The following is an 18,419-nucleotide window of genomic DNA, read 5'->3' as shown; positions in this document are numbered from 1 at the left end:
CAAAATTAGCCAGTAATACTTTCTGGAGTTCACTTTTGGCAACAAACTATCTGATAAGTAAGCCTCTTTCTGTGTGTGCTTGTTTCCAATTGAGTTTATCAAGGTCCAGTGGTGGGTTAAGTGTATGGAAGTCTTAGGACAGAAAAGGACATAATTTATAGCAATTTTCCTTACCCCAGTGAGGGTTGCCAGTAAAGGGGGGTTCCAAGCAAAAGACTTATAACAAACATCAGCAGCTTCATCACATTGATATCAACAATGCTGCTGTTGTCATTTGAAGTAACACATTTCTGCCAAAAAAGCGTATTGGCCTCTGAAATGAGAAGCCTCTATGAAAACTCCCTCACCAAGATCCAAACTGTGTGTGATCCCTGAATATTCACATACCAATCTTTCAAATGAGAGAGGAGCCAAGGAGGCTCAGTGTTGGCCCTTTTTACCCTGTAACTCTTCAAATCACAGCTCCACAGAATGATGCTCTCACCCGCTCTTCTGTCATCCCTGCTGCTTCTGAGGAAGGACATCTCAGGGTAACAGTAGCTCCAAGAGGGCAGAGCCTTGTGTTCTTCTATTGAGGCAGAGACAGCCGTGAACACAGCTTCTGGCCAGTCTGAGTCTTCTTTAAGACCCCTAATTCCGGTTTTAATTTTTTTTTTTTCCATTTTTGATAACGGGTTAAGTCCAGTGAACTGAAACCTTTATCAAGATTTTTCCCCACCATCAATCAAATTCAAATGGTAGTCTGCAGCTAACATTTTAAAGCCAGATACATTAACAAGTTACACATATTATCTGACAACTGTAACTGATGCTGTGTAACAGTACAGGCAGAGTATTTCCTGTGTTGTGTTCCATGGATTGTATTACGACCTGTTGAAGCTAGACGTGTTCTTTCTCTTTAGAGAAGAGCAATGTCTTGCACACCATGAAAAAAAAAGAGTCCAGAAACGTCACTGGAGATTCTGTTTCCTGGTTCTGTGCTGGTTTTAGGCCAGAACCTAAAGGGTTTAGGTAGCATAAGGACTGAAAAGAAGATACACCAAATTTTCTGAAAACTGTTGTTATCTATAAAGTGGTTTGAAATCTCGTATCTCACCTGCCCTTTGTAATTATTTCAGTCCTGAAGTACTGAAGTTTTCAGAAAGTTCCCAATATATGTTGGCAACTCTCAGGTATATGTAACACAGTATTTTAAATACACATATTTAGTGTCTCCAGGAAATAATTTAACCCTTGAGTTGCAACGCTTTAATAATTATTTCGAGAAGATTATAAGGACTAATTTTGTGCAAACCCTGCAGCCCAAGAGTTAAATTAGCTGGAAATTCTTTCTTGTTTGAAAATGACAGAAAGCAGCAGGGTATAAAATTCAGCTGATTGTGGCATATTCTGTTAAAGGTTAGGTATTAGCTAAGGCCTGGAAAAGAATTGCTTTACTGAGTGTAAAATGAGCCGCAGAAAGTTGCAGATTTTCAACAGCTCAAACTACTTAACAGAATTCTGCCTGGAGAATCTTGCTTTCAGGAAAACTGTATGTACTGCACACTAATGTGAATTTCTTAAGGGACAAATTGCCTAACTGTTGTATTACATATATATTCCAGTATATATATAAAAAGAGTGTGTATCTACAGGAAGCAGAAGAGAAAAGTAAATAGTTATCTTTTCACAAAATATATATTTGTTCAGCATCTCCAGATTTTAGAGACTTTTGAGATATGCAGATATCATATTATATTGTGAATATAGAAATTTTATTTTGTAGTGATTTTAAAGTGTGTTTTATTAACATGCCTAGCAGTATGACTTAAATAGTGGCTCTCACGTATTGAAAACGTCAGTATAATAAATTCTCCAACCCTACCTTTTCAGTGGGCTCTGCACTTCAAATAGTACTAATTAGAACTGTATCTTTAGAGCAAACTCTCATAGATAACTAGTATCTCATGCAACATGTAGTCACTCTCTTAAAATGATTTTCATTCATGGTTTGCCCTATTTTTTAAAGAATAAATATTGCAAGGTCTCAAAGCATACTACTACATCATCTATGGAAAATCAGCATGTTTACTGGCTTACTGGAGGTTTTATAGAAGTTACCTCAGAACTAGTAATTTGTAACCCTTACATCAAAGAAGTGCTTATATTTTTAACCTCTTTTCCAAACAGCATATTTTTGATCATTTCTACTCTTGTAGAGTACTCAAGTAACATGGACTTGAATGGCCCAAATCTCTCTCAGATAGGGGCAATATTCTAGTCCGATTCAATGTTTTTTGCATCTGTATCGCTAAGGGCAGGTTAGTCTTTGTTTGCATGCATCATTAACATCTGTAGTCACAGTGTGCTAAACCACAGATAACCAGGAGAATTAAGCATGTGGGAAGTTTTAGAACTATTCATGGGCTTAGTTTTGTTGTGAGGGAAGTACCTTGTTATGTTGGTTATGATTTCGTAAGTATTGATGAATTTCACAAAGGAAGATCTGCTGTTGATGTTGTTGAATTACGTGGGTTTTCATGATAACAGCATTTTTCCATTTCAGGTCAGAATAGCCTGTATGGAAAGCTCATAGTTATAAGCAGTTTAAGAGCAATATCCCACATGGATATAATCTGGAAGAGTTCTGACTTCTTTTAAAACCGTATCTAGTGAAGAGTCTTTATGTTAGACAGGTCAGGTTAATCGTTACAGTACAAAAATCCTTCTTGAGCCATGTCACAGCTAGATACCAGGGTCACCTTGCATCTTCAAATAAGAATTATTAACAAATTATCTTATAGAAGAAGCTAATTACCAGGCTACTTTGGCTCTACTATCTTAGAGGCTGTTTGCTGTCTCTCCCTGCTCATCCACTTGCTGTATTGGGCCTCTTGAGCACGGTTACTTGTAGGCAAGGATGACTACTCCGTGTAGATAAAGTTACTCAACACTTCCCATCCCAACATCTTGGTTTGTGTTTTGTTGTAACTCCGTCACTCTTTAAGATCTTGGAGTAAAACTGGCTATGTGGAGTGTCTGCAGGCAGAAGGTTTGTTTTGGGAAAGAAATTCAAAGCAGGTCTAGAAAGGAGGCTAAGTACAGAGTTATATTTGTGTTCCTCATCTCCCCAACATCAAGAACAGAAGGGCTAAAGGCAGGAGGAGGATTTGGCAACTTAATAACAGACCTGGACTAGGTAACAAATGAAGATTATACATTATTGTTAACATTTCTTAGAAAATAGCTTCCCTGAAATTTGGTACAGTAAGGGATGGGGCTAAGCTGTTGCAGGAATGGCTGTTGCTGCCTTAAAGAGTGGTATGTGGGATGTGTAACCTGGTTAGTTTCTTTCTACATTCCATGCAAGAAAAAAATCTCTCCCTTGCAAAACTAGACAAGGTATGTTCTCCACAGGCAAGCACTAAGCCAAGCTGTCCTGCGGTGTGCTCCAAATGGTTCTTTAGTTGCTCTATTTCAGTTGCATTAGCTGTATAGTTAATTTAATGCTGAACTGTACCCAAGCAGCTGTGCCTGCCTCTCAGTAGGGTGTCTGAGCTCATCCAACATGCTTTACTCGATGGCTCTGTGCTGGAACTGGGTTTATCCAGCCACATCGGAGCAAGCCAGGTCTGCTCTGGTGTTGAGGCTGTTTTTCACATCTCTGAGCTGCTGGGGAAGAGCTGCATACCTCTGAGATGCAGCAGAATTGTGTTAATTTTGAAAAGAGAGCTTGATACTTCCTTTTGTAGACTGTCTCCCTAAGTTAATGAATGTGAAGAGAAAATTACTTCTGTTTCAGCGGCTGTTTGCTGTGTGCCTTACCAGCAGGCCAGGAACACAAAGCATAAGGAAGGCATGAAAGCTCCTTAGAGCCCTCTGTGCAGCGTAGTACTACTTACTGGTTTCCACATCATCAGTGGGTATGATATCTGGCCTCAAGTTGAAATAACGTTGCTTACTGACACTGCCATCCTGCCTGCTGGGTGTTAGTCTGAACTACAGAGCAAGTGGTTCCGTGGCAAGGTTGCTAGAAGAGTATGGGTTTGAACTGAACCATATGAAAAACTGAGTCGGATGAGAATAAGAGTTGTCTTGAGAAAATCGTCTGTTATTTGAAAGAATTTTATAGCTCTCCTAAATTACTTCTTGATGCTGTACTTAGTAGCAAACAATATAAGCGATCCTCTTTCTAGTGGATATTGTATGGTACTTCATATTCTAATTGTTGCTAAAAATATAATCAATTGTACAAATAACTAATTTTTATATATCATGCAAACTAGGATTTTGGAAGTTCAGTTTAGATTCACAGGCTGTCAGTGTTCTGTAGTTGAGGACATTGTTTGTGGCTCTGGCCCCTTGTAGCATAACACAAATTTAAAATAGCATTATGGTTTTCTGCCCTGTGTTTCTTAGCAATGAACAATTCTGAGTAAAATCTTGCCAGTTCTTGAGTATCTACAAAATTGAGTATTAACATTCATCACATAGTTTGGAGTATTTTTCTCCAAGCAAGAACACTGTTACTGGGAGGACAGTTGTTCTAGGTAGAACTAATCACCTGAAAGGTTGATTAGTTGGGCACTTGGGAAAACTGTTCCTTCAAAGTGAAGAAGAATGATGGATAGTATAATTGGGATGTTGCATTTAAAGGTAGTGCAAGATAGAAATCTTCCTAGCCTCAGTTTTTAAGTTCCAGATAACAGGGATTCTGCTGATATAATGATTTATTTTCTTTCTTTCTCCTAATTTCTTACTGGCAGATTTCTTACCTGTTTTCTCTCGAGTAACAGCAGCTGAATGTGGTAACTTACGTAGCATTTACAAAAGTCTGTGGGCTTGTTTACATGGTGAAGGGACTTGTGCACACACCATGCACATGCTTGTGGTATGAACTTTGTCCCACCTCCAAATTACTTCTTTCTCTCACCATCTCACCAAAGCAAACATCTCTCTGCTCAAATCCGGCATAAATATCCCAGTTTAATTGTGTAGAGCATTCTAATTAAATAATTGGGCAACACAATTTAGATTTTACTTCCCTGGTGATACTACCTTTTGCAGCATACTGGAAGCTAAAGGAGGATTACCAAGAAATGTTGGTAAAATGGTGTGAACAGTTTGGTAAAATGGTGTGAATTAGATTAGATTAGAGCTGAACGTTTCCATAAGTTACAATAATCAATCCACATCTTAACAAGATATGGTAATTTGTATTCTTCCACAGATGTGAGCTCTGCTGCCCAGTCAACTCCATTTTTGTATTATTCTGTGCTTGATTTAGCCTGAACAGCTTTGTCAAACCCTGTACTATGCATGACATGCGTTCATTTGTTCCCCCGCTTCCTCCGTCATTGCATCTGTGTGCCAGGCCCTGGCTGCGGTGTCCGAGGGCTGGGCAGGGCTCCATGCCCCCCGCACGCCTGCTCCATGCCTGCTGTCTGCCGACCAGCTGTGCCTGCGACAGGCAAAGCCTCGCAGGTGTGCAGCAGCTGGGGAGCATGTGCTCTTCAGCAGGGCTCCAGGTGCCAAAGAGCTCTCCTGCAGTGGATGCTCTCTAGCTGCAAAATAAGACCAAAGCCACATCCCATCCTGTGACCAAGTCAAGCATGCCAAGCCATCCAGCGAAGACGTATGTTCCTGTTTCGTGGGGCATCTCTCTTTGGGGGTCGTGGCAGTTGAGAGGACTGACTACATTGGCTTTGGGTCTGGTTGAGTTTGGGCTTTGGACGTGCTCCAAACGACACTGCAACTCTCATCCCTGCCCACCTTTCAGCCCCCAAATTCTTTTACTTATGTTAGTGGCAGTTTTATCATTATGATTATTCACAGACACTAAATACTGCTGCTATCCCACAGAGGTATATCACAACTGAAATTCACAGCTTCTGGTGGCACAATGGCATGTAAGTGTTTGTCGTGTGATGTTTCCAGTGGCTTTGCTTTCCTGTGTTTGTTCCCACCCTGGATTTTCACCAGAGGTGTGTTGGTCTGGAGCCCATCTGCTGCTCTTGCACAAAGCTGCAGTGAAACAGAGCTGCGGGCTTTGCTTTGGTACAGCCTGAAATTCAGGCCCAGTACTTGTTCATTGAAACGTTCATTGTCTAGGAAGTGAAATACATACAATTTAGTGTTAATTTAGCATCAAACTAGAATTGTCTGTGTGTGGTGGTGAGAGAAAATTTTCTCTTCAGTTGCTGCACGTCTGCAGCCCTAGATAGATGTTTCTGAGCACAATGTGGTTTATTTGTGATAGTCAAAGAACAACTGATCTTTGTAGAACTAGTTCCTATGTTTATTGATGACTGTATTAGAAGGTTGACTATTTCTCTAGGGTCTTGATTTTGTTAACTCCTGGTTTACAAACCAACATCACTGATTCCATTCCTTTCTGCAGGTAGATACCTTCTTCTAATGCTAAAGAGAAATAGCAAATGCATAAAGTGAAATTATCAATCCAGTATTAATTAATACTGTTTCTCAGCAACATAGTGATTTCTAGGCTGAAGACCAAGTATTAGCAGTGGTTTTATTTTGTTTTGTTTTATCGCCATTAAGGAGACCTGTTGTCAGTTTTCATAAAGGAGAACAGATATGCCACTGAACACCTGAAATGTGTTTTTTTCAAAATTAGGTTCTCATTAGTACGTTCAAGATTTGCAGTAATGAGCAGGTTTGAACTTCATGACTCAACAAGTTGGGATCTTGCTTTTTTTGGTGTTTCTTAGAGATGAGTGGAAAATGTGTAGTGTTTTTTAGTGCTGTAATGTTGCTGGCAGAAACTGTTTGTCTGTTAGCTTAATATTCCCACTAACTGTTGGTCTGAAAACTGTAGGCGATCTGTCATAGTCCTTTAACATTTAACTCATCCATTCCAAGGCTGTTAAAAACAGCGCGCTGCCCCCGCCCCAAACTCACAAGAGACAGTATGCGTACTTACATTTTCCCTCAAGAAACCAAAAAAAGTTCAACCCAGAGAGAGAAATGTACTGAATCTGTATCAAATAAGCAGGGAAAGTGCCCATTTTCTGACAGTGAATGTTTCTGCTCAAGTGTTTGCACTGGATTGTAATGAAGCTTTGATTAAGCAGATTAAATAGACAAAAGCAGTGAAACTTCAAAGGGTGAACAAATGTGCTGAGGTTTTATTTCCCCAATCTCTAGTGTGCTTTTGCCTTCCTCTCATTAGCACAGAAAAAATAAGCCAGCAGAGCATATGTGTTGTCCAGCTGTAGTGCCTATAGTGACTGATTTCTAACAGGGTTTTTAGGTGTATGGAAGGTTTTTTTCAACTTAGAAATAGGTAACCAGCCTCCTGTGAGAGGGGTTTTAAGAATGACTGCACAACTGAGAGCTCGGCTGTATTGTAGAGCTCATTTTAGATACCAAATGCAAAAGCTTCCAAACACAAATATTAAGTCTGTGATGTAATCCAGTGGCTAATTAACTGTTCTCACACGAAGCACACAAAACAGCAGAAATTCTGTTCCTTGGTCACCTATGGGGAATAAAGTAAAGCAGTACTCAGTGACATGGTGTAAAAATCCAAGTTGTTTTGGTATTTCTAGCTTGAATTTTCCAGTATTCTCTACAAAATGGTTAAATGTGCAGCATCAGTTACCATTTATATTTTGAAGAGTATTTCCTGCACTGTGGGATTGATTTGGGCATTTGTGTCACTCAGTCAAGAAGTTATCAGAGACCACACAGAAGCCTGAAATTTTATTTGGGGAAAAAAGTCAATATGTTTAAAATATATAAAATAGTAATAAACCCTAAATTAATTAACATAATTTAGATTGTAAATATATAATTTAGAAAGTAGATAAATTATTTAACTTCTGTAACAGGTTCCTGTTAAGCTAATTTTACAACATTAAAGTTCATAAATTAGTATGGTGTGTAAGCACAAATAACAACACTGGACATCGTTGTAAAACAGCAGTGAATTTGGACACTGTGGTTTGGGATTAATTAGAAAAATAGCTAGGAAAATGAGTGTAATTCCAATCAAATAAACTTTTTGGCACTCTGAATATTTGGAATAGCCTGAATGCCTGTAAATTAATAAAATCGGGTTCTGAACAGGTAAACAGCATTTGTTTGATGTAACCTCTCTCCTCCATGTACCACAGAGCCTCTTGGATCTCCCTGCCTTGTTTTCTTCTGTACTTTTCTAGAACTGTACTTCAATAACTACACTCTGATGCTATAAAACTAAAGCATTTTCTGAGCTCTGTTTCCAGTAATACTATTGCTAAAATTTGTCCTGTAAAAGCCTTGCCAGAAAACATATAAAAAGAAACCTGTAAATGTTTTGGGGAACAAAGGCTTTTTAGGTTCATTTGAAGAAGAAATGTAAGGAGCCAAGACAGGAAAGCTGACCAAGTTACATGGCCTTTAGGTATTAAATTGAATACTATCTTCCTTCCAATTTTGCTACATAATCAAGCTCTAAAGCCTGAAACGTGCCTTGTCATTCAGGCAGCAAGAAACACTGTAAGCTACATGAAGTTTTGTCTGAGTTCTTAACCCTTCCTCACCCTCTGGTGCTGAGAGCTCCCAAACAATTCGTTTTAAATTGAAAGGAGCTGGTTCTGCCCCTGTAGATCAGTAAGTACGTTGGAGCGAAGAGCTGAAGTGCAGGATCTCCCAGGCCACTGACCGGCAAGGCATTCCGGCTCAGAGGCACCTGAAATAGGCAACTGAGGCAAGCGTTTACATATGGGGCAGGTTATGGACAGCTTTTTCATGAAGTAGGAGCTTGCAATTACTTGCAATTATTTGCAATCAAGGAACTTCAAGTAGGCTCCTATTATTTCAGACATAATGGAGGAAAGGAAGAAGCAAGACAGGAACTAACAAGTCAACAAACAAAGGAACTTCAGAGACAGCTCTTGCCTCACGCACACAAAGAAGATGAGCTGCCACTGCCTCCACGCACCGCGCTGTAGGTCTGCAGCACTTACGGGCTAGTTCGGTCTGGAAGCTATTCCCGGCAGGCTGGCAGAGCATTCACCCGACAGAGATCTGTCTGCAGCTGACTTTCTTGACTCAGGGTATCAGCAAGGTTTTTAGTTCTTTCTCTAGCAAAGCTCCCCCCCCCCCCCCCCCCCCCCCTTTTTTTTTTTTGAAGGCACCCTGAACGGTCTTGTGTCATTTTTAGCTTTTGTCTCTGCGAAACTTTCATTTCGCTTCCACAAAGGAAACTAAAGCAAAGCATATGACATTTGCTTTCTACTTGAAAAGTGAGTTAAGACACAGTTCCTTAATTCAAACACAGAAGAAGCAGCTTTTATCAGCAAGACAAAGTTATCGGTGTCATCGAATCGTGAGTGTTCTTTAACATTTTTCATTCCTTAAAAATTAAAAGGCTGCTTTTGAGTTAATTCAAAGAAGTTAACTAAATATTGGTTTGTTACTGCAAGCACAATGATACTTTGCCTTGGTGATGTTTGTAGGGACAGAAGGCCTGCAAGTAAGAAGCCATGGGAAATGATGGCTGCAGCTGTTTCTGCACACCCTCCCTTCAGTGTGCCCAAACTGCAGGCTGCATCCCCGCAGCACTCCCTGCCTGCATTGTGCAGATCTCAGATTTTCTTCTAGCTTGCCTAAACATCCTTGTTTTGAGAATGGCTGTAAGCCTGGTCTAGTTTCTCGTTTGCAGACACAGTATAATAGGCCAACACAGTTTTATTTTGTTGTTTTCTGCTCCTGTTTCACAGATAAGCAATACCAGAAGAGTTTGTACTTTTTCTGTCAAAAGTTTTTTTTCAGTTTAAGGAATGCCTCCTCCCGAGACACATCTTGTTAAGAGTAAGATGCCTTAGGAATGACTGTAACTTGATGTCCAACAGGAAGAAGTTATTTTGATGATTGTTAATCAAGCACAGAAATTTTTTGGGAAGCAATTTCTACACACAAAGAGCAATACTGAAATATTATTTGGAGTAAATACTATTGATCTATTTATGTCACCATTTATGCTATTTTTCTGTACTGCTTTGAGTCCCTTTGCTGTTCACTAAAACAGGAAGAAGCAACTGCATTTTTCAGTAGACCTTCAGATAAACAGTAAAATTTCAAGACCAGCATCTTTGTGCATAAAGGTTTTTACACACATTGGAGGTTTGAATTTCATCAAAGTCATGGAAAATTCACATCACCTGCTTCCTTCATGAGTAGATGTATCTGGTATTTAAAAGTGATTTAATGATTTCAGTGTTTGTTTTTAAAAACAGTAGCTGAAAATAGAAGGCAAATGTTACTATATCTGCCACACAGAAATTTTTCAGTACATTTCCTCTTATTTTTTCTCCCTTCTAAGGGTCAAAAGGCTTGGATAGAGAAGACCTTTTCTAAAAGAGAATGCATCTATGTAATTGCCAACAACAAAGACGTTAACAGGTAACATTTGAAATTTTTGTTTTGGCCAACAGAAAAGGTTAATACTGAAGAAGCTGGACTTGATTTGGATTTAGACGTGTGAACTGAGACCCAGTTTACTCATGCCCTTAAAGGGAGATGACAGGAACAAAAGTGCAGGACATGCTTGCACTCAAATCTGTACAGAGCCACGGGACATGTCATACAGAGATGATAACGCTGGACAGCAGGAGGGGCAGTGAGTTTCGAGTTCTTAGCTTTGCAAACCAGAGCATAAACTCAGACTGAATTGTGAAAGCAAGGGTGCAATAATGTGCACTGTGAAGCAAGTAGTACCATTCTTCACAGCTGGTGTGACACTACTACTAACAACACTATCCAGGGGGACTGGAATTGTTAGTCCAAATATTTGTATTATTGCTACTGCATGGGCTAGCTAAATTGTGGTCCAGCTTGCTTGGGTAACGTAACAGTTTGTCACATGCTAGCTGTCACCTCAGAGCAAGAAACAGATGGCCACTGCTCCTGTTCTGCTTTCTTCCTGCTTTCCTGTCCTTTAGCTTAGAATAGCTTTCCAGTGCAACAGAAGTGAATTTTTTTATCTCTGCTTGTTAAGAAACACCTGTGGGCTGGTAATTCTGGCATATGTGTATGCAAGTACAACAGATATGACCTAGAAGAGATGTTTCTGTGATTTGTGTAGAGAAAGGCATGGTCAGCTGACAATCTAATTTCTGATTTATCTTTTTTTTTTTTTTCTTTTTTTTTTTATCCCCATCCGATATTGAAGATACTATAATTAAAGTCACTTCAAATTTTAACTTACAGGTGCTGCTGTGGCCAGCTCATTAACCAACATATTCCACCTCCTCCAAGTATAACAGCTAATAAAAATGGAGAAGAAACAAAGCAAGTGGAAGCTCAGCCAGAGAAATGGTCTGTCAGTAAGCACACCCAAACATACCCAACTGATGCCTACGGAAACCTTGAATTCCAGGGAGGAGGACATTCAAATAAGGCCATGGTAAGGAGCGTAGGCTGCTCTGAGGTATTTATCTGATCCGTTAGATATGTCAGGGTTCCAGCTCACTCAGTGCATAATCCATTGAATCAAAGGAGGTCTCTATGCTGTCTCAGAAAGGTGTGGACAAGATACGGGGCGGGGGAAATAATTCCTACTTAGGAAGCACCTTATAATGTTTTGATAAAACAGTTTCATTGAAGTTACTGTCAGTAAATATCAGGGAAAGAAGCAGCTGCATGTATTAATGCCCATGATTCTATCTGTATTAGATTTGTGGGCCAAATAACACAGCCTGATACAGATCTTTTTCTAAGGTTTGAAGTCTAATAAAAATATAAATCAATATTAATTTCTTGAAAGACAGAGGCCTGACAGAGCTGGAAAATGGACTGCTGAGTTTTCTTAGCAGTAACAGCAAGGCAAGCTTCTGCAAAAGAATGTATTTCTGTTTTGCCTCTTCTGAACAAATCCAAACCTACATTTGTTTCTTTGCCCATTTGCTTTCTTATCTCTCTGCTGAGACTGGCGCTTGAGACAACCACACTGCAAAAACTTTTCCAAAATATACGGGTGATCTTGGTGGTTTTGTTAATGATTATTTGTTTTTAAAGCAGAAATAAACATGAGTTTATTTCATAGCTTTCTTTGATGGAGTGGTAGTTTGAAAAGAGATCACGATGGAATTAAACCGAGAAGAATGCAAAGTATTGCTTCAGAGGCAGAAATACATACATCAACAGTGAACGGCATAAAATGTAACATAAGCCGCCTGTTTCTTAGGAAGGTTGTTGCTTCTCTTTGGCAAACCAGAGGATTTAGGAACAATACAAAACACCTTCCAGTCATTTTAAATAGGTGGCTTCCAATGATGCAGATTTGTAGTAAGAGTTTAGGATCACTTGATTGCAGTCAGTTTTGCAGGTGAAGAGAGGAAAGCAGTCCTTTTAAAATTCATGAGGCCAGTGGTAAATTCTCAATAGCAAAGTGAAAGGTTTCAACCTGTTTTTTCTAATCATAAACAGCAGAGAAATTTAATGATGTGTAGTTTAAAAATTTTAAAACTCTTTCTTCAGAAGGAAGGCTTAATATAACCATTCTTTGCTCAATCAATAGAAAATTTTCAGAGCAAATGGAGTGCTAATATTACACGTTGCTCTTCGCAGTATATCCGTGTCTCATATGACACTAAACCAGATTCTCTGCTGCATCTCATGGTGAAAGACTGGCAACTGGAACTGCCCAAACTCTTAATCTCTGTCCATGGAGGCCTCCAGAACTTTGAAATGCAACCTAAATTAAAGCAAGTATTTGGAAAAGGCCTGATAAAGGCTGCCGTGACTACAGGAGCTTGGATTTTCACCGGAGGTGTTAGTACAGGTAAGCAATTACCAGCACTTTTAGTTTACTTAAGAATTCAGTGTTGTTCGTTCGCTAATCTTTCCCACAGGCAGAAGATTTAAGTCTACATGAACGAGTCATTAGCCACTAGACCAAAAAAAGGAGCATTGTAATCATTTGTGTTAATCTCCTACCCATCCCAGACCATAAGATTTTCCGGGGTTAGTATCAATTTGCATTACTCAGTGTTTCCCCTGAAAACAAAATTAATCTGTGGTTTCAGTAGCAAGGAATCTACCACTAGTTATAATACATTTTTTTTTCAGTGGTTGGTTACCCTTGTAGTTAATAAGTCTTCCACTCCAAATTTGTCTAGCCTAACCTTCTTACTGTTTTTTTTTTGCACAAAGATCTTTCTGTTACTAAAAATATATTTTGTGAGCATATTTCATACACAGCACTTTTGTCAAACTGCACAGGCTGAGTTCCATAAAACTCTTGCACTAAGCATGTTTTCCAGTTCTTCAGCCATTATCACACCTCTGCTTTTAACTCTCTAGTTTTTTAACAGCCTGCTTGAATTTTGGGTGCTGCAATTTTTGAGACAGCATTTGATGAAGCTTTTAATCCCTGAAGTTAAATACTCTTTCTGCTTCGATTTGGCATTTCCCTGTTCATACAGCCAAGGACTGAGTTAGCTTTAGGCTGTGTGATCTCTCTGAGAGGTGGTGATCAATTGATAATCCACCTTTAATGCCACATCCCTGACTCATTGTCTCCGTGGTGTCACCCACCACCACCCATGTACACCCTCTGTCTTATAATTATGTAAGGTATTTATACTTAAATGAATGACTCTAAAATTAGCAATCTTGAAACACAAACCTGAGGTCAGTTGTAAATGTCTCTACTCAGACATTGCAATCTCCTATTTGCATTTTCCTTTGGTCTCCTGGCCACCTGGAACAGTTCTGTTTCCTTCCTTTTTGACCATATCTAAAACATGATATGTACGGCAGCTCCACGTAACTCCACCAGGAGGTTTTTGGCACTATTCCTGAATTCTGTCAAAAAAAAGTGTCTGATACAATGTCCAAAACTTGAATGACATGTTGAAAAATAGCTGTTTGATGATTCCATATAAATTGTTACATTTTGAGACCAGTTGATTTCTGATTAATTTCATTTATGTTGATATAAATTCTGAGACCTTCAAAAAACAATCAGATTCAAACTTTCATTGTAATATTTCTATAACAATATCTTTATTTAGCTGAAATAAATCTTTATATCAAGTTATCTCCCAGAAAACTATGTAAGTTAAGAATTAATTCCTTTGACTTGTTTTACAACAAAAATCTAATGTCTTTAAGGGAAGGTGATAATTGCTCTTCAGAATAATTTTAAAGAGAAAAAATATTTCTTTCCTAACTACAGGGTTGGAGGGCTTTTCTTGCTCAGACCCCTGTGATAGCATTCCATATGTGTTTAGCATTGTGTACAATCAATAATATAATTCCAGACAATGGCACAGTTTACACTGTGGCAATTTAAGTAACTGGGTCTTGCAAAGACTTCATTGAATTCAGAAGAAGGATGTGAAAAAGCAGTAGGATTCACATGCAACTATTACAAAATAAAAGCATGGGGTTGTCTTCATTTCATGTTCTATGATAGAGGTAGCAGTTCAGTAGTGAAAGCAATCCAGAAAAGCAGGTAACTCCATGAAAGGCAAGAAGAAAATTCTGGTTTTAGTCATCTCTTAAAAGTGCCAAATATGAATTAAATCAGTTGTACCTATAGGTGTCATTCGTCATGTGGGAGATGCCTTGAAAGATCATTCTTCCAAATCCAGAGGACGAATATGTGCCGTAGGAATTGCACCATGGGGCATTGTAGAAAACAAGGAAGATCTGATAGGAAAAGATGTAAGTCTTTAAAGAAACTCCTGTGTAATTAGCAATGTCAGCTGTGTAACAAAAGACACTGTTCATCTTTTTGGAGTATTAATATTTTAACTGTTTCTAAAGCATGCCTAAGAGCTGAAAATGAGCAATTTCTTGAAGAAAAGCTGTTGTTTAATGTATTGTCAGGTTGTCATACGTGACCTCAAAGTAAATGTGGCGCTAGCAAGGTTTCCATTGCTGTCAGTAGTTGAGATCTCTCTGGTGACAGTTTTGGGTCCTAACTTCAGTGTGGCACACTGAGGCTTCTGTAAATCATGTAAGGGCCTTCATGTGCACAACAAGACTCATTTATTGTAGATGGGCACTCTGCAGTGGCATATTAATTACTAGGAACTCCAATGAGAATGTAGTTTCAAATGCAGTAAGAAGATTATGGAACACAGTGTGTGATCAAGGAGAGTACATTAACGAGCTTAGGGGACAAAGCAGGAGAGTGCACAGATGTGACTGTCATCCTCCAAAGAAAACACCGCTGTGGAGAGTTAAAATTTCAAATGTAAAATTATGTTCTGTTTCTAATTCTTTGGTGTTTTTGGTTATAAGTGTCTGGTTGATTGGTTTTCTCATAAGGCATGTGCTTCTGTTGGGCGTTGTTGGGGGATTTTCATATTTAGTTCTTAGTTCTAATCTGGGTGCATCTGTCCTTTTGACACACAGGTAACACGGGTTTACCAAACAATGTCAAACCCGCTCAGTAAGCTCTCTGTGCTCAACAGTTCCCATACCCACTTCATTCTGGCAGACAACGGTACTCTAGGTAAATATGGAGCTGAAGTAAAGTTACGACGTCAGCTGGAAAAACACATTTCCCTCCAGAAAATTAACACACGTAAGTACAGCGGGGCAAACAGTACACATAATAAGGGGAGAGGAGAAAACCTGAATTACATCAAGGTATTGAAATTAAATGCTTCTTTCTAGCAGGAATTTGATCGGGACTGTGTGACTAAGAGCATACGCTGTCTGATAAGTGGTGAATGATCTAACAGCACGGAAAACCCAGAAAAGTGAGGATTGCATAAAGGGAGGAAGAAAAGTGGAGAAATAATAGCGAGGAGAAGCTTCAAAGCAGTAAGAATTTAAGGAAAGGGAAACGTAAAGAATTTCTGCACGTCTAGCTAGAATTCATAAGCATCAGTAGATACACAGAATGGGGTGATTTTTTACAGTTCCTGTTTACAGGAATCCTGTGCAGTTCATTGGTTTCTGATTCCAAATGTTTGTACTAACATTTTATTTTCTCTTTTATATGAATTTGTTTCATTTGAAATGTCACCCTCAAAATTCTTTGATCTTCCAGATAAACTCAGCTTGGTTTTGATTTTTAATTAAGCCATTTCAAGATAATTTTACATCAGTGCTTTCATATTTAGAGGTTTGTGCAGTTACAACCTTTTGAAAACAGCTTTCTAGAATTCTTTTTGTCATTACTTTGAAAAAAATATTTTAAAAGATGTTTTTTCATTAGCAGTTTTGTAGGAAAACAATGGGGTTTTAAAGCATAAAGAAATTTAAAGAATTAATAGCTATGGTTTTCCAGCAACTAAAGAAAAAAAACCCACAAAAAACCAAAACTGCAACAACAACCTAATTAAAAATGGTCCAAAAAAAAGTTAATAGTCTTTGAATCCACACTTCAATTAAGAGCTACTGGAGAATAGACATCAGTGCTACCCGTTGTCTTTCTGACTTTTTACAGACCCATTGTAACCTGTGTAGGCCCATATAAATAAGAAAAACCCAAACATTCAGCATGACAATTGCATTGAACTCTACAAACAATAGGGTTTAAGTGCTGTTATGGGTAAAGCAGAAAAATGACAGAGTGTGCCAGGTGAAGCTGAAAGGCCGCAAGGTATCTAAGCATCCTAGGAAGTCTTCCAAGTACTGCTGTTTGCCTACAGTAGGCTGAAGACACGGAGCTCACCAAAATGATGCCCCTTGCCTTTGAGTGTGGAGACAGCGTTGTGCACTGTTGCCCGCAGACACTGGAAATAACTAACGTTACCGATGGGTTAGTCATCTGTCTTCTGCAGAAGTGCTGGGAGAGTTGTAACACTGTAAAAGGGTGTGCTGGCTTGGAAGATCAGGAAGTTAGGGCCCACAGGCAAGGTGTTCTGTATCATTTTGTTTAATACTACTGGGGCTGGGGATACTGGTTCTGATTTCAGTTGTGTTTGGTGATTTTTGTCATGAGGAGGACAAAGTTGGGAATACACATAGGAATGAAGAGTTCTGTGAAGGGCTGCAGTACACCTACTGGTAACAACATACAGGGAGTTGTTTTGTTTCTTTTTAAACTTCAAGCGCAGGCACCTCTTCTGGAAATCTCAGCAGGAATCACTAAGGATTTCACGGACACACAGGCTGGCCCATGCTCTGTGACTCCTTATCAGAGCTGGGTTGTACTGACAGGAGGATGTCAGGAAGCTTCTGCTGTTATTGTGCATGGCGTTCCTTTTCTTCAGAGAGGAATGAAGGGTGAAAATACGAACTCCTTCATGCGTTCTCAGACGTACAAAAAAGTGCATCTTTATAAAGCGCTGGTCATTTTAGAGATTAAGAACTGAATTCATATGCACATAATAGTGGGATTAGTCAGCCTGCAGGTAATGTTTTGTCCTTCATTTCCCCATGTATCTTGTGACCAAGGATACTGAGACCATGTGACCTGTGGGCTTCCCTTTGTCATCCTATGCCTGGAGATCATAGTGAGGCAGGGACAGCAAAGGGATGCTCAGCTGTCGTCTCTTGCATCGGCCAGCCATTTCAGCCTCATGATAAAGACACTAACTTCATATTTTTTATCTTAGGAGAAAGCATAGGTATATGTCACCTTACTGAAGACTTCTTGTAGGTGACCAATGAAGAGTTAAAACATGAAAGACACTAGCTGGGAACCATCCAAGTAACAGTGAAGCTAGTGGAGTAATAGGAGATTCACGTTAGCTGTTTCATCTGCACATGGTGTCTGTTGAAAGAGGTTACAAACAGCTCACCAGCACTAAGTGAATAAGTGATCAGTACGGAGCTGATGCAAAAGCAGGGGCCAGGAGGCACCTTACTCTTCCTTTAGGGGCTATGAAACGGCATATGGAGATTTTTCCTGGTGTTGGCCATGAAGTGATGCTCTAACACAGAAATCACATCCACTCATAATATTCAACCTCTTAAACTAAGTTTCAGTGACACATCTTTTTTTGTTTCTGTTCTTCTGTTTTTTGCAGGGCTGGGACAAGGCGTTCCTGTAGTTGGGCTCATAGTGGAAGGGGGTCCCAATGTTATCTCCATTGTCTTAGAGTGTCTACGAGAAGAACCGCCTCTCCCTGTTGTGATATGTGATGGCAGCGGACGAGCATCAGATATTCTGTCATTTGCACACAAGTATTCAGAAGAAGGAGGGTAAGATTCTGAGATCTTTGCCAAAGCTGTGTCTTGCTCGGGAGGACAATGTAGGACTATATGCCTTGCTTTCATTAAAGCTTCATAAAAAACACCTCAGGGACAAAATGCTAACAGAGGCATTCTGCTGTCAGCTTTTGTTGCCTCTTTGATCTTAGCCTTGTGTTAATGAGTAGAAGTTGTTACCACTTGCAATGTATTTGATGATCAATTGAAATAATCTTGCTCTCAATGCAGCATACTGTCATACACACTCTATCAAAATTTGCTGCACTTGGTGCTGGGTTGGGCATGTTAGAAACAAGGAACAAGTGGTTCCC

The 18,419-nt window shown here is 39.3% G+C and overlaps 1 protein-coding gene across 10 annotated transcripts in view; it reads left to right on the top strand.

Moving 5' to 3' along the window:
* Positions 1–18,419, top strand: part of TRPM1 (transient receptor potential cation channel subfamily M member 1) — a 109,445-nt gene that overhangs the window by 51,059 nt on the left and 39,967 nt on the right. For all 10 annotated transcript variants that reach the window (XM_040601083.1, XM_040601082.1, XM_040601084.1 and 7 more), the window contains 6 exons: positions 10,310–10,389; positions 11,197–11,392; positions 12,556–12,769; positions 14,534–14,658; positions 15,355–15,526; positions 17,925–18,099. In XM_040601083.1, coding sequence (XP_040457017.1) covers positions 10,310–10,389; positions 11,197–11,392; positions 12,556–12,769; positions 14,534–14,658; positions 15,355–15,526; positions 17,925–18,099 — 962 coding nt within the window. The remainder of the gene's footprint in view (positions 1–10,309; positions 10,390–11,196; positions 11,393–12,555; positions 12,770–14,533; positions 14,659–15,354; positions 15,527–17,924; positions 18,100–18,419) is intronic.

Source organism: Falco naumanni, chromosome 7 (genome assembly GCF_017639655.2).
Source record: "Falco naumanni isolate bFalNau1 chromosome 7, bFalNau1.pat, whole genome shotgun sequence".
Classification (NCBI taxonomy): Eukaryota; Metazoa; Chordata; class Aves; order Falconiformes; family Falconidae; genus Falco; species Falco naumanni.
Note: the sequence above shows the minus strand (reverse complement) of the source record. Positions and strands in the feature narration are given on the sequence as shown.